General features: G+C 37.6%; 1 protein-coding gene across 7 annotated transcripts in view; it reads left to right on the top strand.

The window, feature by feature from the left end:
• Positions 1–2,036: 2,036 nt before the first annotated feature.
• Positions 2,037–27,203, top strand: part of map3k4 (mitogen-activated protein kinase kinase kinase 4) — a 36,066-nt gene continuing 10,899 nt past the window's right edge. The window contains exons 1-15 of one of the 7 annotated variants that reach the window (XM_067386611.1): positions 5,216–5,385; positions 5,507–5,575; positions 14,570–14,745; positions 15,264–16,573; positions 17,794–18,051; positions 19,949–20,101; positions 21,054–21,211; positions 21,411–21,527; positions 22,272–22,371; positions 22,524–22,607; positions 22,686–22,955; positions 23,114–23,263; positions 23,655–23,816; positions 26,381–26,514; positions 27,070–27,148. In XM_067386611.1, coding sequence (XP_067242712.1) covers positions 5,574–5,575; positions 14,570–14,745; positions 15,264–16,573; positions 17,794–18,051; positions 19,949–20,101; positions 21,054–21,211; positions 21,411–21,527; positions 22,272–22,371; positions 22,524–22,607; positions 22,686–22,955; positions 23,114–23,263; positions 23,655–23,816; positions 26,381–26,514; positions 27,070–27,148 — 3,153 coding nt within the window. In that variant the 5' untranslated portion in view covers positions 5,216–5,385; positions 5,507–5,573. Of the gene's footprint in view, positions 2,284–4,826; positions 5,067–5,215; positions 5,386–5,407; positions 5,576–5,785; positions 6,044–14,569; positions 14,746–15,263; positions 16,574–17,793; positions 18,052–19,948; positions 20,102–21,053; positions 21,212–21,410; positions 21,528–22,271; positions 22,372–22,523; positions 22,608–22,685; positions 22,956–23,113; positions 23,264–23,654; positions 23,817–26,380; positions 26,515–27,069; positions 27,149–27,203 lie in introns of those variants that run through there. The other 6 variants (XM_067386608.1, XM_067386612.1, XM_067386613.1 and 3 more) reach the window with 6 other exon arrangements.

Here is a 27,203-nt window from a genome sequence, read left to right as displayed (position 1 = left end):
TAGTTCACTTTCAAATAAAATTTTCCTGATAATTTACTCACCCCCATGTCATCCAAGATGTTCATGTGTTTCTTTCGTCAGTCGAAAAGAAATTAAGGTTTTTGATGAAAACATTCCAGGATTATTCTCCTTAAAGTGGACTTCAATGGCCAAAACCACACTTTCAAAAAGCTTTTTGAAGAATACGAAAGTGCGGTTTTGGCAAAAGCACTTGGAAGGCAATCATTTGTTTATATAAAGCATATACATTTACATTTTTTTTAGAAAATGGCCGATCGTTTCTCTAGATAAGACCCTTATTCCTCGTCTGATATCGTTTAAAGCCCTTTGAAGCTTTACTGCACTGAAACTGTAATTTTGACCTTCAACCGTTTGGGCTCCATTGAAGTCCACTATATGGAGAATAATCTTGGAATGTTTTCATCAAAAACTTTAATTTCTTTTCGACTGAAGAAAGAAAAAAACATGAACATCTTGGATGACACGGGGGTGAGTAAATTATCAGGAAAATTTTATTTGAAAGTGGACTAATCCTTTAATTTAAAGCAGCTTGAACTGACATATATTAAAATATGTCAGCACCATTGTTTTGTGTCAAGATGCCAGTAATGTTTTTTTTAAGGCACATTTTAAAAAGCTTCTGAAATGTTGTAAGTTAACTAAGGCCTACTCCTGTCTTAATCTAAGCCCTGTCTGTGAAACCAGGCCATGTTTGTAACCATCATAGACTTTGAAGGGGGAAAATTCCCCTAGTATTCAGATTAGTCAGTGTAGGCTTTATAGTGACATTAAACGTTTAGACTGGAACAGTGTTTCTTGTCAGCAAGCAGACATTGACTACTTCAAGCAATGTTTTTGTAACAGTGTAAAATATCAGCAGAGAAAAATGGCGCCACTTAGTGGGAAAACTTGATACATGACCCAAAGACACAAAAATGATTTATGTTTGTATTTTTAAAGTGAAGAAGGCTAAACAGTTCCCAAAATTTTGTTCTTTCAAAATGTTTAGCCATATATAGTAAAAGTTTCTAAAAAGAAAAATGCTATGTTATAATACACTATCTGCCTATGTGAACTGTTTTAATCAGTTTATGGATTTGAGATTTATTTTCCTTGTGGTATTTTACTCCTGTTAAACAGGATTTTTATTTGAACAAACTTAAAATCCAAACCAAAATAACACGTAATTATCTTTGATGTGGTGTGATGATGTGGGAATTCCTGCTCAACTAGACTGAACTTGTTAAAAAAATTAATTGGGATTGTGCATGATTTAAAAGGTCAATCTAATTGACTAACAAAGGTTACAATTATGAAAGACAAAACAACAGAGGAAAAAATACTAACATGTATGACCCAGCCACCAGGCTCTGCAAAGTAGTTCATTGTTCACAAGCTCATATTGTTTAATTTTGGCATTAAAAAAAAAAAAAAAAAAAAAATCTGTGTGACCTGTCTAGTTTTGGATATGACACTCTCCTATCAATCTCTATCCTGGTTGAGTTTCTTGAGCTCTGCACAGTTTTGTTTCAAACACATTAACCCCCTGCTTCGACCTGTTTTGTTGCTCTCACATTCTTGATCTGGAATCATAAATTGACCTCCAAATACCTGTGCAATTCTCATCAGGATCAGGCTGTGCTCTGAGGCACATAGCTTCATACCATTAGTATGAATAACTGCCTCTCCTCCTTACAGTCTATTGAGGTGTACACCCTTTCACTTTAATAACACGTTTATGCTCTGATCAGAATCAAAGCAGTTTACATATAAGATTTTTCATTACTATTACCTATTATGCATTTTCAACTTGTGCACCGAACTTTGAGCTAACGTTATAAATGAAACATGTCCTTTAAATGCGTGCTTTATAAAAGTGCATTATTATTATTCTACGTTATGTGCACAAAGCATTTGTCCTAGAAACATGTCAAATCTGGGATCTTTTGTGAGGTCTTTTTTCTGCAGTTCCTGTGAGCGTCTGAACGGGGCGGCCGTGATCCGGTCGGTCGCAGCGGGTCTGGTGTACTGCACGAGCTGCCGTAGAGTGTGTGTCACTCCCTCATCAGCGGCTCGCTGGAAACATGGCGTCAGTGCACACACGGGCGAGCCTCAACTCTGCAGACGGATAGAGAAATAAAGTGTGCACCAGGACTCATATCATAGACCAGTCTTTGCAAAGTGGACCTTTATTTTCCTGGACATGTTCTGATTCATGCACGGGTGAAAGGAGAGCCATCACGTCGATTCATAGCCGGTTATGGAGCCTCCGGATGAGATCAGGTAAGAGAAGCGCATCGGAACCAGTGCATGCGTGTTTGAGTATGTGTGTTCGTATGCATATATGTGTGTGTGATCACGCAACTACACAGCCGGGATTCAGGACACGCCGCCAAATAGTGCACCCATTGAGACCGTATTGGGAGCGACTACAGCGCATGCGCGTCGCAGCTTCGAACAGCTAGTGAGGTGAAAGCGAGTCATTTCCGCGAATCGTTCGTTTCAACAGAACTTATTCAGAAAATGATTCAGTGGTCTTTTATGTCACGCCGGCATTTTATATTTCATGTTTTAATACGTTTTTAAAATAGATTTATTAATAAATGTTTATTGCAATTTCATGTGTCACTGTTCAGCTTGCTGCCATGATTTAGTTAATCAAAAACTTGAAAACTAGTAAAATGGTGTTCATTAAAACAACAAAAAATTAAAATTGTTAACATTTCTGCTGAGAAACTTTTATTGCCCCATCAGTCAAATTGTCAGTTCACTCCCAATGCTTAAAAGGGTTAGTTCACCCAAAAAATTTTATTTCTGTCATTAAATACTCACCCTCATGTCGTTTCAAACCCGTAAGACCTTCGTTCATCTTCGGAACACGAATTAAGATATTTTGATGAAATCTGAGAGGTTTTTCTATCCTCCATTGAAAGCAATGAAATTACCACATTCGAGGTCCAGAAAAGTAGTAAAAACATTGTTAATATAGTCAACGTAACTACAGTGTTCTGTTTCAGAACGCCGGATCATTATTGGCCAGCTCCTGCGTCAGCATCACACACGTGACGTGCTGCTCACGTGACCAGAGCCGGCCAATACCGGGCCTGCATTCAGACGGAAACACGGAAGTTCTGCAACGTAAATAGTGTAGTAGAATGACAGGGAAGAGACGAATTTGTTGAATAAAGTCGTTATTTTTCTTTTGTTTTTGCCCACAAAAGGTATTCTCGTCACTTCATAAAATTAAGGTTGAACCACTGCAGTCACGTTGACTATATTAACGATGTTTTTACTACTTTTCTGGACCTTAAATGTGGTAATTTCGTTGCTTTCAATGGAGGATAAAAAAAACTTCTCGGATTTCATCAAAATATCTTAATTTGTATTCGAAGATGAACAAAGGTCTTACGGGTGTGGAACGACATGAGGGTGAGTATTTAATGACAGAAATTTCATTTTTGGGTGAACTAACCCTTAAATGCATCTCATTACGAGTCATCTCGCTTATAGGGGTGCTTCTAATTTGTGCGTCCTCGTTTCCTTTCCTCGTGTCTCAGCTATACCCCGTAGAATGTGAGGGAAGGATGTAAGGAAAGAAAATGAGGAAAGAAGAATCGAAGAAATTCTTATTTGTACATTGGGTTATTCTTGATCGCTCGAGCGTCACTTAAAGGGTTAGTTCACTCAAACAATGAAAATAATGTCATTTATTACTCGGTCTCATGCCGTTCCACACCCGTAAGACCTTCGTTCATCTTTGGAACACAAATTATGATATTTTTGTTGAAATCCGATGGCTCAGTGAGGCCTGCATAGGGAGCAATGACATTTCCTCTCTCAAGATCCATTAATGTACTAAAAACATATTTAAATCGGTTCATGTGAGTACAGTGGTTCAATATTAATATTATAAAGCAACAAGAATATTTTTGGTGCGGCAAAAAAACTAAATAACGACTTATATAGTGATGGCCGATTTCAAAACACTGCTTCATGAAGCTTCGGAGCGTTATGAATCAGCGTATCGAATCATGATTCGCGTGCCAAACTGCTGAAATCATGTGACTTTGGCGCTCCGAACCACCGATTCGACACGCTGATTCATAACGCTCCGAAGCTTAATGAAGCAGTGTTTTGAAATCGACCATCACTATATAAGTCGTTATTTTGTTTTATTTTTTTGGGTGCACCAAAAATATTCTCGTTGCTTTATAATATTAATATTGAACCACTGTACTCACATGAACTGATTTAAATATGTTTTTAGTACATTAATGGATCTTGAGAGAGGAAATGTCATTGCTCCCTATGGAGGCCTCACGGAGCCATCGGATTTCAACTAAATTATCTTAATTTGTGTTCCAAAGATGAACGGAGGTCTTACGGGTGTGGAACGGCATGAGGGTGAGTAATAAATGACAGAATTTTCATTTTTGGGTGAACTAACCATTTAAAAGCGAATCTGGCCTTATGTTGTTTGGTTATTTAAGAAATTCATAATAAATAATAATAAAGCAAGATGTCCTGTTGAAAAATGTGGGATGTATAGTTTATTTAAACTGCAAAATTAAAGCATAAATTAAAATTATTGTGACCGATGTAAATCAGATACATGCGTCATGTTTTTCGAAAAGAAAGACTTCTACATATAGGATACACCTGTGCTCCTCTGGAAGCTTCCTTACTCCTCATGGAAGCCTCAGTTCGAGTATTAAGAAGCACCCATTATTTCTTGATACCTTACAAATCGGAAAGCTTCAATTAAATTAATGAGTTGACTTGAGAACCGATTCAGTCTAGTTCATATCGGTTTGTTGGGTGGTTCAACCAAATTCATTGAAAAGATCCGACTCACTAGAATGATTCATTCACCGCTGCAACTCTCTTCCTGCCACAAAGTGATCCCGCTTTGCAGCGCAACACGAAGCAGAATTTCACATTAAAGTTGCAAACTTTTTTCACAAGGATTGAAAATAGTTACCTCAAAGCAAGCGTATGCATGATTACATCTGTTCCTGAGGGCAAAAAACTCAGCGTTAATGGAAACAAGCAGACCTGTGGGAAAGGTAAAGCGATTGTGCGTCTATATGCAAGATCATTGTACTCCGCTAGCGCGCGAGTTATGTACGGTACCCCTCTCTCTTTCACTTTCTTCAGTGTGTTTTCTAAAGTTTCGAGGCTGTGTACTATTTTTTCAGTGCATTGTTGCATGGACAGATCACCGGTTATATCCGGTCTCGATCTCTGGGTGTGATTATAAATTTTGAGATTGTCGGTTCAGTGTTCAAGTTTATTTACATCATTCCTCGAGCGCAACTTGAGTTGCACAGTTCTCTAACAAACATCACGCACTACTAGTGAAGTTGGACGTTGATCCGATATCAGGTATGAAGCAAGAATCGTGATTGAATATAATATATCCAGTCGGTACATCACGAGTCCTGTGAGTCAGATTGACACACACTCCCTTAGTGAGTTGGTGAAATGTTTGATTTGCTATTCCCAGAAATCACCCGTCTGGGCTCAACTGAGCAGAATTTCTTGGATTTGACGTGCAGCATCTGATTCTGGGAATGTAGGTTTTTTTTTTTCAAAGCATTATTTATTCACTGATGTTTGCTTTTTTGAGACCTATGTGCACTGTACAGTTTGTTCTGGCATCTTATTTCCCCCCATTTCTCTTGTTGGCCAGTGGCCACATGCCTTTTGTTCTTTTTCTTTTTTTTTCCGCAGTGGATTATTTGCTGTCATAAATGATGTGTTCAAACTCACTGTCCTCCAGCATTTGAGTCCTTCTGTTTAAGATCATGTTCAGAAAGTGTTGTTTGCCCACTGCCATGTGCACAAGGCTTTAGCTGATAAAGCCCAGTGGAATTTTTTGCTGGAGTGTTTTCATAGTTTTCTCTCATATGACCCCACGCAACGTCACCGAAAGTGTTTGCCCTGAACGCCCGGCGACAGCTTCTCAAGAATGCCTTGTTGTGTCTCTTTTCCTGCTCTCCCCGCCCTTCCTAGCAATTCTGTGTGATAAACTGCTTCTTTGGTAAGTGTTAAGGATAGAGATCATTTATTTAGAATGCCAGATCAGAGATTTGTTGTGCATATAAGTTCTTGTTTCCTGTGTGCACTTCATGTGACCTGGCCCACTATGAGGTAAACTGTAAATGCATTTATAGGGTGAAATTAGTTAGCTTGGCAAGAATGTTTGTGTTGCCTCTGAACATTTTGAACTGAACTCTGAACTTGTTGCCTCTGAATGTGATGTATGTTATTCAGTAATGTCACTGATCACTCTGCAGTCACCAAACAAGCTATTCTTCAGTATGGTTGATGAACATGCAAAATTTATGTTTTTAATTTTTACATAATTGTATAGCCTGCTGTAAATCGTAGCCCTGTTCATTTATGACCACAAGCATGCCTCAATTCCAGGACGTGGTGCACTAAAAGAATGTTGACCTCACATCCTGGAGGCACCCATGGCTGGAAGTCATTAATTTATTTCTTTGCACAGTCCATGGTGCAATGCTTCAGATTGCTGTCAGTCCCACGTCTTTTCCGACTTTTGTAGAACTATCATTTCAGCCATTGTTACCAGGTAGATTCATTATATTTAAGTAGATCTGCATGATTCTGGATAAATTGAGAATAGTGTAATTTACTAGAAGTTCTGACAAAATGATAATTTCTGCAGTCTATTTGAAAATCTTTAATTATGTTTTAATGAATTATTCAATGACTTCACTTGTTTAATCACTATGAGTGGGAATCGCAGGGTACCTCATGATACGATACGATCATGATACATGGCTCATGATAACAATAATATCAAAATACAGCGATTCTGCGGTAATCGATATATTGCAAGACAATCCTATAATGATACATCATGATATCTGTATAGCTATGAAAACAAAATGCCAGTGAAAAGGTTAAGTCCAAACTGTTAGAAAGTTTTTTAGTCTGTAAATTAAATTGAACACTTTAAGTAAATTAAACATTTTTTTTTAAAAAGCTTAAACTTTTCTTTGTGTGTAAACTGACACATTTATCCTAAGTTAACTGCTTGTCGACTTGTTTTATATAAACCTGGTACATTTAAAAATTACCAACCTCTTTTATTTAAATCTGGGAACATCCCAGTCTTTACCAGCTTCCTTAAAATAACCCTGGAAATAGTGTTGTCAAAGATACCGACTTGAGTATTTTAAAATGTTAAAAATGTGACGTTACCGGCATAGCCAAGCATTTTTAGCGCTGTTGAGCAGATTCTCACCCTCTGACGCTCTTCACTGAGCTCTTACAGATTCACACAGGAGCATTTAAAAGCAGGCGTCCATCAGCAGATCCCTAATATATTCGCCGATAGATGCCTGCTTTCAAACACTCCCTTGTATATCTCTGTAAGCGCTCGGTGAAGATGTCTACGTTTGTCACATCAATGGTATAAAAGCCTTAGTGCGTCCAAACTTTGAACTTAAACGTGACTGGGGCATCTGTTATTTTACTCACACTGCTGTCCGCCATCCTGTTAAAAACCTCTTTTTCTTAGACTAGTTAACTTATGTTCACGTTTACCTCTTTCATGTGTTGAGCAGCTTGAAGCAGGGAAATCTATTTAGAGCGGCTTATTTTATTATTTAATATACCGATATTTGGCACCAGCTTATCGATTCTCGTATCGTACAGAGAAGGACGACGATATCCCTATCGATATTTTGTCCCACCCCTATTCATCACTGGATGAATCAGTGTATTTGAATGAATCTCTTGAATGATTCAAAGACAAATGATTTTAAGTCACTTGTCGTCACCTACTGGTGCAACATTGTCATTAATACAGTCTTTATTTTAAGCATTAAGTTATTTTCAAAAAAGTTTAATTGACACTTCCAATTCATTGTCAAGTTCTCATGGTTGTTTAAATCGAGATCACAATTTTTTTTTTAAGGTTAATCGTGCAGCTCTATTTTAAAGTGTAAAGTAAAACATCTTTAAAACACGCCATAAACCATGTTTTTGGTCTGTCCAATTTTTAATGTTCATGTGACTTTGAAGGACATGTTTTGTAAGATGGACCCAGAAAATCATTTACAGTTTTAAACACAAATACAATTAAAGAATCTTTTATAGAGTTATGTATTTGCAAAATAAGTTAAATTATTAATTGTATTGTTTGTATTTATTGAAAATCAAATCTTTATCTGCCATGAAATCACCGTAAAATCGAGTTATATAATCAAGGCATGCTTTCCACACTATTTCTTTTTTTACTAAACAAACACAAACATAGCTTTTATTCACGTTTCAGAATAACATGGCAATAAAAATCAGCATTTACCTTATTTAAGAAAGTATGCAAAATGGCATTCAGTAATTTGATGCAATAATGCAAACAAATCGTTAAAGCAGATTCATTTAAATGGACAGCTGAATCGTGAAAATAAATTGAACAGAGATTTAAATCAGAGATGCTATTAAATATATGTATTTTCATCATTTTAATTTTGTTGGGCATTTGTGACAAGTTTGCACGAAACTTGCATACTAGCCAAATAAAGTGCATTTAAAATGACAATATTCTAAATATAGTTTATAATACAGTTTTATTTCACAGCCAAAATAGTATTGGTTATTCATTAAATATTGGATATGCGATCAGCCCTATTAGTTCACACAGCTGTTCTCTGAAGCCAAATAGGATGAACTTGTGGTTTATATAACGCATGTTTTTTGATATTTCTTTCCTCTGTGCACCTTATTTAGGTTGCAATGTTAGTATTTTTGGTTTGTATGTTGGCTGAGCACCTGTATCTCTTTGCCCAGCAGAGCTTCAGCCCACTGTGTCCTCTTTTTGACTTCAGGAAGGAAGTGCCGAGATGTAACACATCATCCTAAAGCGATCACTTGTCTAGCTAAACTCCCAAAACAGTCTTTAGTTTCTCATGTAATGCCTTCCATTATGCTTTCAATTGTCCGGAGAGGGTGTGCACCAGGGGTGGAGGTTAGAATAGCGGCTTATGTTGAGTCCTCCATGCAGAGGTATTGGCTAGACAAGGTTGGTGGTTTTTCATTGGTCCCTCATGCAACTCTCACTCCTTTCTGGTACACATGCTCATGCCTTAATGTCACCCACCCACACATGCACACACACAGACATTCTCTCTCTCTCTCTCTCTCTCTCTCTCTCTCTCTCTCTCTCTCTCTCTCTCTCTCTCTCTCTCTCTCTCTCTCTCTCACTCACACACAAGTCATTCTGCCTTGCGGCCTCAAATGGTCATTATGTGGACACAGGAAATGATATTGTACAAATCTGTGGCATAGTGATGGGAAATAGAGCAAAGCTTGTTTTAAAATTAGAGGAAGTCTGCTTTAGCATTCCTGGAACTCACTTTTCATAATGTGACTTTGCGCTATTATTCATTCATTCATCCACTGCCAACGTCAGTCACTCCATGCATAAGTTGTATAGGCTGCAATTATAGCAATGAATCATATATTTAATTCGTGCCTATAGAGATCTTATTTAAGAGGCCAACATTTAACTTAACAAGCAACATTACTTTTAACTAGTTTGAGTCATGCAATTATCGTAAACGTGAAGACGTTTTGTTTTCTTGCAGATGTATTCTTAGCATGGAAGTGGACATATGTTGTGATAAGGAGGATGAAAATCAATAAGACCGAAACCTCAAAGTGCTGCTTTTACAATAAGGAAAATGTGCAGGAATGGAGTCTTTCTGGATCTTGATAGGCTTGATAATACAGTTTAGTAATGGCCTGAGTGCATCACTGTTGACTGCACAGTACAACAACATAATTCTGGCTGCTAGGTCAGTAAAAACCAGTTTACATTTACACATTTGTAGACGTTTGTCCAAGTGTATTTGATTTACGTTTATGAATATTCACAAAATAACTGTTTTTGAATTGTTAGAAGAAATCTCTAATGTAATTTCTGCACCAAACAAAGCTGCAAGTAAGGTTGAATGTCCCAGACTTCCATCAATAGTTGATCCAATGTTGTCTTCTCATTCGGGCTGTTCAAACAAATGGCTTACGATTTAATTTGGTGCCGCAGTGATGCAGAAATTACCCAGATCACTTTTAACTTTGTTTGTAGATTCAAAACCCGTATATACAAAAACCAGAACCATTACACTTGTTCCTAGATTGTACCTTCATGTCTATGAGGAAATATTGAATGTCAGTTCCATGAAATCATGAGCTCAGAGAAATACACTCAAGGGAACATCACAGGCCAGTGGAGTTGTTTACTAACAACATTCTGGATATTTTATTTCTAGTGCTTGTTGGGAAAGGTCATATGTATGCATGTTTGGTGCCTGAGTTGCAAATCTTTTTCTTCTTAGTAAGTTTTTTTATTTTTTATTTTATTAAATAAATCGATACTGTTATTCAGCAAGGACATGTTAATTTGATTAAGAGTGACAGTAAATACAATGTTATATAACATTTCAAACAATGCTGTTCTTTTGAACTTTAGTCACCAAAGAATCCTGAGGAAAAAAAAAAAGTCACGGTTTTGATGAAAATATTAAGCAGTGCAAAATCAGCATAATATTTTAAATTGTAATAATATTTCACAATATTAATTTTTATTGTGAAATTAATTTTGCTTTTTAATCAAATAATTGTAGCCTTGGTGAGCATAAAACATAAAATCTTACTGACCCTAAACCTCTGAACATTTAAGTGCTCACATTATAAGAATATACCATTGAGTACTATGAGTGTCACAGCAAAGGGTCTGAATACTTAGGACCATGTGATATTTCAGTTTTTCTTTTTTAATAAATCTGCAAAAATGTCAACAATTCTGTGTTTTTCTGTCAATATGGGGTGCTGTGTGTACATTAATGAGGAAAAAAATGAACTTAAATGATTTTAGCAAATGGCTGCAATATAACAAAGAGTGAAAAATTTAAGGGGGTCTGAATACATTCCGTACCCACTGTATGTTGTGACTGAGTACATAAGTTATTTCCGTAAAAAATCATAATTCATTACTTGAATGTTGCACTTCTTTGAACAGAGTGCATAGACCAGAATAATAATTTATAAATAATTTATCATTTTGATTGATTACTTGTTGCAACCCTTGTTGTTACCAAAAATAAATGGATGGATGATTCGTCTTCAGTTACCTGTGTGTCAGCGGAAACCTATAGTGTCCAATCAGGACTTCATTGTGTCTTGCACTGCCTCAAATCAAGAAGCTCAGCAGGGATGTTGTCTGGCTGTTAGAGAAGAATGTGTGTGTGTGTGTGTGTGTGTGTGTGTGTGTGTGCGCACATGCCAGCGGTAGCAAAGAATTGCTCACAAGGCATCATGTCAAAGGTAGTTTCTGGCGAGACTTTACTACTTGTTCCGTGTTATTGGAAACATGGTGTTCCTTTATGTTTTGGTTTGTGAACATCCTTTAACAATCTGTTCTATTTATTTCCATTCTCTTCTTTTTTATTACATGTTCATGTTTCCTCTGTAAATTTGTTGGATTTTTATTTTTTTCATGGGGAAAATTGCACGTCTTTTTCTTCGTTATCAGCTTGATTTTCTTCCAGAGTGAATCTTACAAAAACCGTCAAGAAATGTCCAGGTCATATTTTGACCCAAAATCAAAGAAAAGAAAGTAAATTTTTATAAATAAAGCCCATTTTTAAGACAATTTATGAATTAAGGTTATTTTAGTAAAAATAATTATGTATAAACAGGATGGTTTGTTACAGTATTTAAAATTTTAAAATAACTTTTTTTCTATTTTAATATATTTTAAAATGTATTTTATTCCTGTTATGGCAAAGCTGAGTTTTCAGCATCATTACTTCAGTCTTCAGTGTCACATGATCCTTCAGAAATCATTCTAATATATTGATTTGGTCCTCAAGAAACATCTTAATATTAACAATGTTGAAAGTGTTGTTTTCAACGTGGCTTAATATTTTTATGGAAATTGTGATAATTTTTTTTATTTTCTTTTTAATCAATTTAATGCATCCTTGCTGAATAAAGGAAAAATAAAAACCTGACCCCAAGCATTTGAACATGTATATATTGTACTGTATTTGAACTGTATATATTATTTTCTGTTGATTTTGGGGAGAAAATTTGACTTTTAACATTGCAAATTCAACCGTCAAGTTTTATAAAAAAAAAAGGCTCGTATCAGGGCCTGGGACAATGTTCCTGATTAGCCCCTCTGAATAATTACATAAAAATATCTATACAAAATATGCAGTATTGTTGTCGAAACTCTTAAAAATATTAATCATTTCAGCAATATCAACTATTCCTGTGACCGGCTGCGACCAGCCATTAGATGCTGAGACAGTTCAATCCACGTGCCGCTTGCACACAATGAAGCGCTGCAGGCTGTAACAATGACTCCAGTGGCGGGTAGGGTCAGAGTTCACTGCCCTCTCTTGACTGCAGCGAGGCAGATGTGGTCAGCTCTGTTTATGGCTCTCGTCAAAAGCTGTAACATTCCTCTGCTGTATAGTTTGTTCCTAATAACCTTGGATGAGCTATTCAGTGGACCTGAGCTCCATATGCAGCCGTAAATCAACAACTTGTGTTGCTTTTGTGCATTGTGGGGTTGCACTCGGCACTGCCGTGGTGTTCCTGCGGGTTGGATGCCTTTCAATGCGGTGATAGCACAGAGGCGGAATTCTCTAGACCTTTCCACTCTAGAGCTCAAGCACCGTTCAATGAAGATACGTCATGACAACCAAACAAACAGCCGGATCCTGGGTGATTTCACCATTTCCTGTGTCATTCCTGAAGGGTTTGGTCACAGTTAGACTCTGCCCAGGGCTGCACCTTCAAACACAAACATTCTGTCACTCTCCCAGCAAGCTTTTCACAGTTTTACTAAGCTGTTTGAGCCTAAATTTTGCACAAAAACACCCTGCAATGCATGCAACTAGTTTGATTTCTGCATATGCAATGGTTTACAGTAATTGCTGGTCAACATGAACTCATCTCTGCAAGTGCTGTGAGTTTGGGTCACTTTAAAACGTGCATTTGGGAACGCGATATCTTCCCAAACTTGCATGGATTTTGAAACCGGCTGTTGTCAAGAAAAGATAGGGTTTAAGGACGACTTGCGGTTTTTCATCAAAACAAAAACTCCACTGGTTAGCGTTTGAAAATGAAGAAATTAAGGTATACTTAAATATTAGTACTGTAATTATGCATTTGTACTGTAAAATAAATACAAATTATTATATTTTTCTTAAATGCTCAATTGTTTTATATTGTTGTGAAACATTACATTAGTAATATTTTAATATTTTTATTTAATAATTATTATTATTATTTTATAGTCATACTGATTCACAATCACAAAATGTTTCTCCAAATTGTGCAGCCCTACAAACGAGCACAGCAAAACTTGGAGCTTTAGAAAAAAATCAAAAAAAATTTTATCATTAAAGTCACAATTAGATTTTTTTTTCCCCCTCCAAATTGTGCAGCCATTGCCAAATTGTTCTTTTTTGTGATGTGAGTAAGCTAAATGTAAATGATGGGTCTTGCAGTGGTATCCATATGTTAAGTGGCGGCAACGGTGGGGTGTGGGGTGTCGGCAGTCTGCGTCTGAATGTTCTGGCACGAGGACCACAAAACCCTGCAGCAGGTGTCTGGGAGGACTTTTGGTCTGCCCGGAGACTCCCTGGGGGATTTTGGGGGAATTGATGTATGTGTTTGGGGCAGATGGATGACTCTGGCTTTCCTCAGAGTGGTCTTTGTGAGTGAAATCACAGATTAAGTCAACCAAAGTCTGACCCCACTGTGAAAGTGATCCTTTCCTTCATTGCTTGACAATGGCCCCATATCAATATCATTTTCCTCCCACACAAACACACAGACATGCACGTGTCCAAATACACCTACATACACAGTTTGTCTCAGCATGATGGGGAGTTTTTTGCACCAGTTTGCTCCCTCCCACTAGCAAATGCAGTCCTTTTTTGTTCGTTTCATTGTCTATGGGATGAATGTCCTCTTCTGATGCTTTTTGTAATGCTCTTAAAAGACTTTTATTAGTTCACTTTTAGTTTTTGAATACATTTCTTCTAAACTTATGTCTCAAGTGGTCACCCTCAGTGGGTTTTTTTTTTGTTTTTTTTGTTTTTAATTAAAAACTTAATCTTAACTTTTAAAATTAAAACTTTAATTTGGAGACAGAAGACTTTGTACATTTGCAGTTAAAGTTTTGCATGTCTTGTTGAACATGAGAGCTGCTATTTTATATCCAAATCTGTATTTAAGCCTCAGCAATATGAAATGTTAAATGTTGGTGTTATGACACCAACACAGTACATATTGGCACAGTAATATATTTGACTAGTTCTTTCTACTCTAATTTAAATTTTTTCACACATGAGGGGGCAAGATTTCCATAGCTATGTAGACACAATATAACTTGCTTCTTGACTTTGCTGTGGATTTCTTATATTCTTCCATTTTGATGTCAGAAATGTGGAGTTTACCAAAGCTGTTCATCGCCATATTCATCATATTTTGGATTGTTCTGAATTCTGTTCAGGCTCAAGGACTCGTCCAAAGATGTGCCCCAGCAGAATACTGAGGTGGATGAGTCTTGGGACGAGCCCAGCCAGGAAGAGGAGAATCTCTACAGCACCTCCCCTCCCCGCACTCCTCGGCAGATGAAACGCATGTCCAACAAACACCAGAGAAACAGCCAGGGGTCAAAGGGCAAAGGTGAGAGCCCTTAATGTTGCAAGTTTCTGAAACATATGGTGTTAGGGCCCCATCAGTGGTGCACAGCCATCATTCTGAAGTAACATTCAAGCGCTTGAGTGAAAATTTATGCATTTGACATTTAAATAGAGAAAAGTGCAGCACCTCCAGCTCTGTGTTAATTCATAAGGGGCAAAACAATGATTATTGTTGAAGATTTTATTGAAGAATAACATCCAGGGCTGCAACAACTAAGAGAATTTTTTGATAATCGATAATGAAAATAGTTAACAATAGTCAGATGTTGGCACTATTCACAGAGATATCAGTATATAACTTAGGGGAATGAAAAAAGTAAAAAAAAAAATAATAATAAAATGACACATAATTTTAATATTCTATTATATTGCTTGTTAATAATACAAGAAATACAGTGCAGAGTATATTAAGTAGATATAGAAATGTATGACAGTTTAAAGATTTATTGTAATAAATGGGTTTGGTCATCTGTCTTCAACTTTCATCTCTTTCATCAACAGAGAAGCCGTCTTCCTCCAGCCCGTTGTCTCAACGAGAACGTGAAGGAGCCAGATCAGCCGAACCTCCTGAAGAACACAGCTACAAGCAGGAAAAGAAGCAGCGCTTCAATCAGCGCTCCAACGAGCGGGACAGCAAGTTCGAGGGCTCCTTCATGCTGGATTCGGTGTCCAAGTCCAGTACCATCGGTTCCAGAAACATGGATCCCCGCAAGCCCTACCTGAGCCTGGGCATGCTGCCTGTGCGCACCCACCGGCAGACCTCACGCACAGACTGTCCGGCGGACCGCCTCAAGTTCTTTGAGACTCTGCGGCTGCTGCTTAAACTCACCTCCATGTCATCCAAGAAGAAGGAGAAGGAGCAGCGAGGCCTGGAGAACACTGCCTTCATGGGCCAGAACAATGAGGTCATCTGGTTGGAGTTGCAGGCCTGGCATGCCCGCCGTAGCGTCATGGAGCAGGACTTGTACCTATACACTGCCCGCCAAGCCATACCAGACATTATCAATGAGGTTCTGCACTTCAAAGTGGATTATAGCAGCCTAGCCGGGCTTGAGAGCGACGCCTCGGTCGAGGAGAGCAACTCCTCTCCCGGTGAAACCAACTGCAGGAACGATCCGTTTAGCTTTACCACCTGTTCCACGTCCTGGGGAGAGATTGACGCCGCTGCTCCACTTTCTTCAGCACTGGAGTGCCGGGAGCACCTGCAAAGGCAGCGGGTAGCTTTCGATCAGGTCAAGCGGGTCATGTCTCTGTTGGAGTCAGTGGAGGCTCTTTACCCATCACTGCAAACCTTGCAGAAGGACTACGAAAAGTACGCAGCTCGGGATTTCCAGGGCAGGGTGCAGGCGCTCTGCTTGTGGCTCAATATCACTCAGGACCTGAACCAGAAGCTGCGTGTAATGGGCACCGTGCTGGGCCTCAGGGACCTTTCCCGCATCGGCTGGCCCATCTTCGAGATCCCTTCGCCTCGCTGTTCCCGTGGCAATGAGGATGACGAGGATGACACTGAGTCTACCGCTACCTTCACCGCCGACAACGACGGGGAAGAAAGGACCTTGAGCGAGGCGACCAGTGATGGGGAGCAGTCGCCTTGCCTCACACCAAAGTTTTCACGCCTCATGTCAGAGGAGGAGTTTCTCCCACGGGACAACGAGACCTGCTACTGTCCCACCGCCATATACAGGCCGTTTGTGGATAAGGCACTTAAACAGATGGGACTGCGTAAACTGATCCTCAGACTGCACAAGCTGATGGACCGCTCACTGCAGAGGTCCAGAACTGCTCTGTTGAGTCACATGCCGGCTCAAGAGGTGAGAGAGCAACTGTGGTGCTGTCAGGATGTTAGTTTGGTTCTAAATGTGTGGAATAACAGAAAATACGAAAACATTTCTTTTGGCTTCATGGCAGTTTGGAAGGAATGAGAGAAGTTGTTTTAAAGGATTAGTTCAACCCAAAATGAGAATACTTTCATCCTTACCTCACCTTCATTTTGTTCCAGACCTATATGACTTTTTTGCTTCTGTGGAGTACAGAGAGGATCTGTACTGGTTGCCCTTTCATGCTATAGCTATAAATGGGAGCTTGATGTTCCATAAAGGTCAAAAGGTCATTCTTCACTGTAGGGGTGGGCGATTTACCAGTAGACATGATAAACCAGTACAGATTTGACGACCGGTAGAGATTTTGGATTATCATCTCTATCTGGGTTACGCTCATGTGATGTTGAGGTGCTGTGCCATTTAAGCCTTGCCATTTTAAACCTTTAAGCAATTTTAAACCTTTCAAGCACTATAAGAAGCAAATGGAACTCAAATTGGTACTTGCATGCTGTTCTGACAGACATAAAGCACAGCGTCTACTGAACTGAGTTCTTTTTTTGCAGTTTATTGCACTTGACTGTCTTGGCGAGTATTAATGTAAACGCTGTTTATGTCTTAAGTAAACGTAAACATTTAGGATAAAATCAGATGTGTGTCAGTATATTAGGTCCGTGCATTAGGTCTTAAAGTGACAGCAGCCTAATACACCTGCTGCTGACTGTGTCCTGAATATTAATCAAACAACAAAAGACAGATAAAATCGCTCGCTTCTCTTGTCAAATGTCTTTTGTAGCTTTAATAAGAGTTAATGTATTTTTATTTCATATAAGGAAGATTATGAAGTGATTGTGGTATTAAAATTTTGGTGATTATTGCCCACCCCATGATTATCTTTATGCCGTTTCTGCTTTATGCAGATTTGTGAATGTATAATTCTAACCAGTTTTGTGAACTGGATCACTGGTTCACAAAACTTAAAACTTTGTTTCACTCACATTGAGAAAAGAATATCATATGGGTTTGGAACAACATGAGAGTGAGTACATAATTACATAATGTTTATTTGCATGAACTCTTCCTTTTATGGGTTGGATGTCAGTGTTCTGTCTTTTTCATTTTTTTCTTATCAGTATTGCTGCAATATTTCATGGTATTCTGTTTTATGTTGATAACTGAATTTCCATGTCCATATTCTCCTCTGTTCCTGTTAGCTGTCAGTGGTCCCGGGTTATTCTTTGCAGCACTGTGACTACCTTCCAGAGCTATCTCGTCACGTGTCTGGTCAGGTGGAAGAGGAGGCAGAGTCAGGACAAGTATCGTGGGAGGAGCTAATGGACATGGATCTGCCCTCATTCCGGCCGGCTTTCTTGGTGCTTTGCCGTGTGCTGCTAAATGTTATTCACGAGTGCCTAAAACTGCGCCTTGAGCAAAGGCCTGCAGGGGAACCGTCCCTGCTTAGCATCAAGCAGGTCATTACTTGCACACATATTGTACATATACTGCCATTCAAAAGTTCATTTATATTTTAATATATACTATATATATATATGAGGTCTTCTCAGGTCCTAAAATCTGTACCCGACCCGAATATGTTCTTACCCGAACCCGAACTTGCCTAAATACATTTTTAAAAGAAAAACCCAATTTTAATTTTTAAAATTGGACCCAAATCCAACCCAATGGCTTTTATTTAGACTCGAATGTAAACTGCATTGATGTGTGCACAGCCCCCTCAGTCAGTCAGAAAAAATAAAAAATTTGATTGATTTGCCATTACTTTCATTTATTTACTTATTTATTATTATTTCCTGCCTGATGGTTACAAGTTAATTCTTAGTTCAGCTTTCAGCAATCCAATGGTCAGTTGTGACCATTGGATTGGAAAGATAAATTTGATAAGTTGATAAAAATTAAACCGATAGCCTAATAAATCATGGATTTGCTAGTGTTGTCTGCAGCGCTGTTTTACCTCATCTCCGGCGAAGGGTTTCTGCACACAAAAAAGAAAGGCCCTGCATGGATCTCATTGCTATAAGATGGATTTCAGTGTGCAAGGTTACAAGCTTTTGTTCCTTTTCTACATGCATTTCTCAAAAATATACTTAACACAAACTCGCAAATACGCTCTGAAGTGCTGAAATGTCAAAATGTCAAACCTCATTACATCATAACTTTTGGCGTAATGTTATTTACCTGACAATAAGATGATTAAAGTTTATTATTCAGGTCTTCTTGGGTCCATTCGGAAAAAACACATTTATTTTAAATTACCTGAGACCCGAGGCCACTAACACCAAACCTGACCCATGTCTTAGGCACTCGTCGAAAGTTTTGGATTCCAACCCGCTCAGGTCTCTGATCGTACCTTTCGAATCCAAGTAGACTCGTGAAGACCTCTAAGAAAAAAAAAAAAAAATAAAAAAAAAAAAATAAATCTATATATATATATATATATATATATATATATATATATATATATATATATATATATATATATATATATATATATATATATATATATATATATATATATATATATATATATATATATATATATATATATATATATATATATATATATATATATATATATATATATATATATATATATATATATATATATATATATATATATATATATATATATATATATATTATATATATATATATATTTATATTATATATATATATATATATTATATATATATATATATTATATATATATATTTATATATTATTAGGGCTGGGCGATATATCGCATGCGATTGTCACGCGCATTTCATCAGTAAAGCCGGTTCCCTGATTACCGCTAAATCGCCATCACCTGCTTTCAATCTTTCGTTTAATAGACAGAGCCGTAGTTCACTGATATGCTACGCAATATCGCTTTCATTATCGAAGGCGATTCATCTGTGATAATGAACGCGATATTGCATGGCTTATAAGTGAACTACGGCTCTGTCTATTAAATGCCGCGCCATTTCTTTTTTATTTATTATTCATTGACAAGGCTATTGATTTTGGAACTGATACACGGTGAACTACCACTACTGTCCTAGTAGATATGGTTATCAGCTAATACAGCTGGCAAAGTCAACATACGAGTCTATCAATAAAATTGCATTACTTTTTTGATTGCTTAGCTGTGAAACTAACTGATAGTGTTTTTTGTTGTAGATTTGAATTTATTGATAATTATGACTTACAGCTGTTTTGATCCGTGATGCTTCTTGGGGGCATTGTGTTTTTTCACTCAGAAACTCTTAAAAGCTATTCACACATTCGGCATGACTAACTTAAATCCCATGAAATGACTCCTAGAGGCTACAACAATGACTGAGTGCTGTGCGTTTGTGTGTATTGTAGTTGGTGCGTGAGTGTAAAGAAGTTCTTAAAGGAGGGCTCCTGATGAAGCAGTACTACCAGTTCATGCTGCGAGGCGTCGTCACTGATCCCCAGGGTCTACAGACTAACGCCAACATCGACGAGTTTGAGGAGGATCTCCATAAAATGCTAGAGGTGGGTTTTGGACTGACTAGTGTTGTAATCTTATTCATCAACTTTTTTTTTGCTTTTACATTCATGACAAAGTGCCAGTGATTCATAGAGAAAGTGAATCTTGCTATGTTAAATTCCATATGAAATGCACCAGAGTTCAAGTGAAATATGACCTAGATTCTTTATGATGGCGTGAGTTTGATATGATGCATTTAATGATAAACATTGCCTGTACTCGCCACATACAGTAAGACCACATTTACACTGCAGGGGCCTGATGTATAAACGTTGCGTACGCACAAAAAAAGGCACTGAAATGTGCGTGCTCGATTTTCCATGTGCACATTGGGAGTTATAAAAAATATTTTTTTAATGACCAGCTTTACATCTCCTTTTAAAAGCGATCCATATCCGCTATCTGCATTTACACTACAGGCTACACTTGGCGAAACAACCCAAGGTAGGTGTACTGACCCAGAAAAGCTGAAAAGGAAGTGAAAACTGTGCAATTTGCAATGAACGCAGACAAAATAATACAAGCTTTTGCTTTCTGCATCATTTTTAAAGGTCAGCAAAAGATTGGTTTAAGCCTTCGTCCTCCATTGTGCCTTTGAAAACAGTCATGTGATTGCAGCTGGTGTCCACTGTTGCGTTTTCAATGACTATTACTCGCATTGAGAGGAATACACAATCTTATTTCCACATATGAATGAGGCTTGAGACCAATCTGAGAATATCGGACCAACATCAAGTTTTAGCGGATATCAAGCAGATAGTCTGTTAGATGACATGTAGGTACAAAGTTACTTATAGTTAGTAGAATGTCTAAAGTGGACTATTGAAATAAAGTGTTACCTAAAAGTGTTGTTCAGAAAAATCCAGCAACATCTTCATCATGAACAATAGGGATCTGGGATGAGCTTGAAAAAAGTACACAGACAAAAAAATGTTTTCTGTGTGTCTGTGCATGCAGGTGTACTTTGACTATATGCGCAGCTGGATCCAGATGTTGCAGCAACTGCCTCAAGCCTCCCACAGCCTGAAGAACCTGCTGGAGGAGGAGTGGAACTTCTCCAAAGTCATCACTCCATACATCCGGGGTGGAGAAGCCCAGTCTGGGAAACTCTTTTGGTTAGTCTTTTCTCTCTGTGCATTAGCTGTTTCAATTACATTCCTCACTGAATGTGTTTAAAGAATAGCATTTCTATGATATTGATTTTATAAAAAATGAAAAATTATTAATCCTTGTGTTGGAATTTAGATGCAAATTAACAGCCAAATCAAAAGTAAAGTGCGCAAAAAGCATCACTGTATGTTTTTTGTTTTTCAGTGATATTGCTGGTATGCTGCTGAAATCCACTGGAGACTTTCTGGATGCAGGACTTCAGAAGAGTGGCAATGAGTTCTGGGAGTGTGCAGATGATAGCACTGCCTCAGATGAAATCAGGTGTGTATGAGAGAACACTTAATCAAGTAATCTGCACTAAAAACAAAGAACTAGACTTTGGAGTATGTGCTCAGTGCTGTTTTATCAAATGTGATGTATCCATTCCAGAAAAAAATGTTTCTCATCTGAAATCTGTTGAATATGGGTTGGGTTATAGGAAGAAGCAATAGATAGAATTTTTATCAATTCTGTTGGTACCACTAGTGTCAAACACTTCACCTTTCAAATGTAGGTTTTAATATGTACAGTTACTTTTGCAAAAAAGTAGGTCCCCCACATGTTTTTGTAAATAGTTCATATAAAGTTCAAAGGTTTGGGTTCAGTAAGAATTTTTTTCTAAAGAAAATAATTTTGTTCAGCAAGGACACGTTAATTTGATCAGCAACAGTAAAGACATTTATAAAGTTACAAAAGTTTTCTATTTCAAGCAAATGCTGCTCTTTTGAACTTGAATATTCTTCAACACTCATTTATAATGAGAAATTTATCAACATTCCCCCCCAACATTTTCAGTCGTGTGACTAGAATAATATACAGACTAGAATAAAGCCTGCTGAAAATTTTGCCATAAAGAAATAAATTATAATTTAAAATAAGTGTTTCCTATTGTTATATACTTTAAATTGTAATGCCATATATATATATATATATATATATATATATATATTTTTTTTTTTTTTTTTTTACATAATACATTTTTATAATTTTTTTTGCATTTATCCCTGTTTTTTTCTTTCCCTGCAGGCGTTCGGTGATTGAGACAAGTCGCTCACTCAAAGAGCTCTTCCATGAAGCCAGGGAAAGAGCATCTAAAGCACTGGGCTTTGCCAAGATGCTGCGCAAGGTGAGTTCACCAGTAGACCCACTTTCACCTGTCTTTCAGTGCTTTGGGTTTAAGAAAAGCGCATTATGAATAAAATGTATTATTATTATTATTTACACTTTGGTATGTCACTGTGATGGCCAGTTTTAACATTCTGCTTTACTCCCATACAGGATCTTGAGATTGCTGCAGAATTCAGCCTAACCAGTGGAGTACCCTCTCTCCTCCAAGCTCTGAAGGCCAAGAATTACGTCAAAGTAATAACATGTTTCTCTATTTTAATGATAGGCTGCTATTGACAGATGCTAAATAACTTTGTATGTCTCTTATCTTAGGTCCAAATCCCAGGACTGGAAGAGCTCCAGGTGTTTGTCCCTTGTGATCTGATGGACCAGCGGCTGGTCATCTTGCAGCTGTTAAATGCAGCAGCTGGAAAGGACTGCTCAAAAGAGCCAGATGAGATCCCAGAATTTGAGGCCTACCTGCTCATGAGCAAGCATGGAGTTGGGGACTCGACCGCCGATGGCACTTGGGCTGAGTGGGATGGCACTGTGCTCAAACTGGTGCCTCAGATGGAGACTGTGGACACTTTACGGGCCATGAAGGTATGACTCATTTAATATGTACAGTACTATTAAATATATATATATATATATATATATATATAAAAAAAATTATATATATATATATATATATATATATATCTATATCTTCTCAGTTACCCATTGAGTTCCGCCTCTAATATGTCATATATGATTCCTAGGTGGACAATCTCTTGCTGGTTGTGATGCAGTCGGCCCACCTGGTGACACAACGCAAAGCTTTCCAGCTATCAATGGAAGAAATTCTTACCCTCAGCCGAGAGCAGACATCCAGCCAGCCGCTTATCGTCTGTGCCCTGGAACAACTCAAGGTGATGCAGCCCGACCCCAGAAAAACAAATGTTTTGTGGTCCCAGTTTGTGTTTTCTGATATATCAGCTGATGTGTATTGGTTTTCTGACTATCGTTGGAGTTTTTGGAGACCCACTTTCATATTACATCAAGCAGGAGTTTCAGTCTGTGTCACTTAATGCTGATGTAGTTAACAAATGGAGTATGCACTTGAATCTTCTCACACAATACGAATACACATGGAAATCCCGGGTTTAAGGAGCGCAACGAATCTTGGTTTTGCTCCATAGACACAAGTTACGTTTTTATGTGATGATCTGAAAACCAATAACTATGCATCAGCACACCGGATGTTTGCAAAGCAAATTTGGTTTGAGCTGCTCTTTTAAAGAACATTTTCTGTCCTTTCAGAATGAAGCTCTCCAGCTGTGCATCAAGATCAACACTGCAATCGACCGTGTGGAATACATGTTCATGTCGGAGTTTGAGGCTGAGGTGGAGGAGACAGAGAAGGCCACACTGCAGCAGTATTACAGAGAGGCCATGATTCAGGGCTACAACTTTGCTTTTGAGGTCCGAGTCCAATGGATTTCTGTGTATATTTTTATATGAATGCTCCACAGCACATTAAAGTCACCATGAAATCAAAATTGACAATTTGCCCTACGTAATCTTTAATCAAAAACATTTCCCCCTCACAATGAATTTATTCTCTGATGATGTGTGCACTGGCGACAACAATCCAACCAATAGAACATTTGAGAGCAGACGTCAGTTACTCACTGCAGTTACGTGTGAATTGTGGTGGCAGAAAAACTGGTAACGAGTGGAGGAAAAGGGCAGAGATTCATAGTATTAGAGAAAATGTCTTTTTGTGCCTTTGGATGTCAAAATCGAAATGAAAAATTTTTCCAAAGAGTCTCCATTTTTACAGAAACCATCATTAAAGACCTTTAAAGCGAAACAGACGTTTATGGTTGCAAGCCATTAAAAACAGACAGACTGGACTGATGAAACCTGTGATGATTAGTTTACTATTAAAGCATGAATTGGATGTAAATAATACATAATATTCACATATGCAGTTCATATGGGGGCATAATGTATTAGCCCTACAGTTATAGCATAAAAAATTGAAACCTATAACATTTTACATAGGTTACATTTAAACTAGGGCTGTCAAAATAACGCGTTAACTTCGATTAATTAATCTGAGAAAAAATAACACGTTAAAAAAATAACAGAGATTAATCCATTCCGTATTGACCTTTGAACCTGGAGTCGTTCTCGTGCGCGCAAGCTCTCTCAAAGTAAGCACCATCTTTGCACTCTCTCTACCTCACACATAATAATCTAAATCAACTGACACAATGCTAAAAGTTCGTAAGACCGAATCCATGTTTCACGAGGCGCATTCGGAGAATGTTTTTCCTGAATAACCGCTGGGTGTGATGCTCAAAAGAACGTCACCTCATCTTCTCTGACAGGCGTCCTGCACGTGCAGCTGACATAAACCACACTTTCAGTAAACAAAAGAAAATCCTATCCAGTGGTGAAGTGTTTTCTGTGTTGACAAATCTTTTGCGATGTCCTAATAACAGTCGCGATTCGCACGCAATGCGTCAACGTCCGTTAATGTCCGATTCGCGACCTAATGACTCATTTGAACGGATTCATTTTAATGAATCATGACAGCAACTGATCTGTCCACATGGTCTATAATGAATCATTTACTCTAACAATTCTGAAATTTAGCAAGAGTGATTAGTAAAATTAGCCTTAATAATCCACAATATTTTCAGGTTATTTAAATGTGTAGTAAATTAGACCTACCTATAAAATCAGTTAGTTTAGACTGGAGTGAGGTGAAACCAGAACAAAGCAAGTTGTTGTTAGCTAGGTGCATTCAGTTTATGGTAGAAAATTATATTATTAGTTAATATAACTTCTAAATGCTACTTTTTAATACTTTTCAGGTTTAGCAAAAAAGCATCTTCTCTTACAAAGCTATAAAATCACTTTTTTTTTCTTTCTTTTTTTTTTTTTCAAAGATGGCAAGAAAGAATTACAGTGAGAGTGACAGGTACTTTATTGTCAGTATCAGGCTCACAGATCACGTGGGTAGGGCACTTGTTACTGTTTGTGTGGATGACCATGTCTGTCACCACCGAAGACCATTTTTGACCCAGGAAAAACCCTGAATTGATTCATTTGAATTGAAATATTTAATACTTTCACAGCAAAAATTATGTATGCGATTAATTTAGATTAATTAATCACAGAGAAAATAATTAATTAGATAAAAAATTTTAATCGATTAACAGCCCTAATTTAAACCTATAACATTTTAATCTCATAATTCTGACTTTTTTCTCATAGTTGCGATTTTATATCATAATTCTGAGGGGAAAAAAATGCCAGAATTGCAGCATATAAACTAGCAATGAGGAAAAAAGTCTGAATGTTGAGTTTAAATCACACAATTCTGACTTTTATTCTCAGAATTGTGAGATATAAACTTGGAATTGTGAGGAAAAAGGAGATAACTTCAATTCCATAGAATGCTACTGCAGACTTGTCATTTTCTGCCACCAGGTAGGCTCCGCCCACAAAACATGTCCTTGCTGTTTGCAAACACCTAAATTGTCTATTCCTGATAGACAAATCAAGTCCCACCATACATTTTCTCACCGTTTCACTCAGATTTACATCACAATAGGAAAGAAAAGACGATTGCAATTTCCATTTATGCCAACTTTAAATAGCTTACAAATATATTTATACAGCCCCAGGATCATCAAATTGTTTTTTCCCCTCCTTTTTAAAAAGAGCTAGTAATGAGGTGGTGTAGTCGTCTAATGGTTAAACGTCAAGATGGGTTTCTTGCTTCCTTGAATCTAATAAAAGTCTAATTAGTAATTAGCTAGTTAGCCTTAATTCCCTTAAGTGCTGTTTTTATATCAGTGTTTACATTAATTAACCATGTGAGCTCAACAACAGAAGGAAGGTCAGACTCAGGGGTAGAAAAAACTCAAAGCTACTGTGTCAAGTATGAAACAAGCTAACATTTAAAGGTTTTTCCAGGTTTTCCAAAAGTCCAGTTCAATACAAATTTTTTTTTTTTGGCTATCCTGCAGTACCATAAAGAGGTTGTTCGGCTGATGTCTGGAGAGTTCAGACGACGAATAGGGGAGCGCTACATTGCTTTTGCCCGCAAGTGGATGAACTTTGTCCTCACAAAGTGTGAAAGTGGAAGAGGCACTCGTCCACGGTGAGTAGGGTCTGCTACAAAAACAAGTAGAGTGTCATGCAGTCTACTTCCTACATAATTAGCTTCAATTTGAGGCGTCTATCATTGAACTCTACCTCAGAATCGATCGCACTTGAGTTAGTTCTGATAAGCCTAGAAACAAATAGCATACAAATACTGAGTAAAACTGATGTATTTTTAATACTTCGCTTCTCCGTCTTAAAATAAATTTTTGAGTTTGTTGCAATGCATTATGGGATTGCATTTTCTGTAAAGGATACATGCAATGTTTCCTCAGAGTTTGGCTAAAATGGTTATCTTAGAAGCCTGCATTATCATGCTGCCTACCTTTTGGAACAGCCTTTGCTTTGGAAGCGTGTTTATGTTGTCCTAAAATGCTGCATCCGTAGAAAGCTCACTAGATTTTGGAGAAGAGCCAGTGTTTCATCCCACAGAGATGCTAATGTTCAAAGTAAACATTTCCAACTGCTTTCTCAATAAATTATATTTCCACCTTGTTCTTTATAGCATGCACACAAATGTTATTTGAAGTTATATTTTATTTTTAATCTCTAGGTGGGCGACACAGGGCTTTGATTTTCTTCAAGCGATTGAGGCTGCGTTTATATCAGCCTTGCCAGAAGATGACTTTCTGGTGAGATATCCATGTCCTGCTGTTTTAATATCTGTTTTGGATATTGAGTTTAGTT

Source organism: Chanodichthys erythropterus, chromosome 5, assembly GCF_024489055.1.
Source record: "Chanodichthys erythropterus isolate Z2021 chromosome 5, ASM2448905v1, whole genome shotgun sequence".
Classification (NCBI taxonomy): domain Eukaryota; kingdom Metazoa; phylum Chordata; class Actinopteri; order Cypriniformes; family Xenocyprididae; genus Chanodichthys; species Chanodichthys erythropterus.
This window is presented reverse-complemented; position numbering and strand designations above follow the sequence as displayed.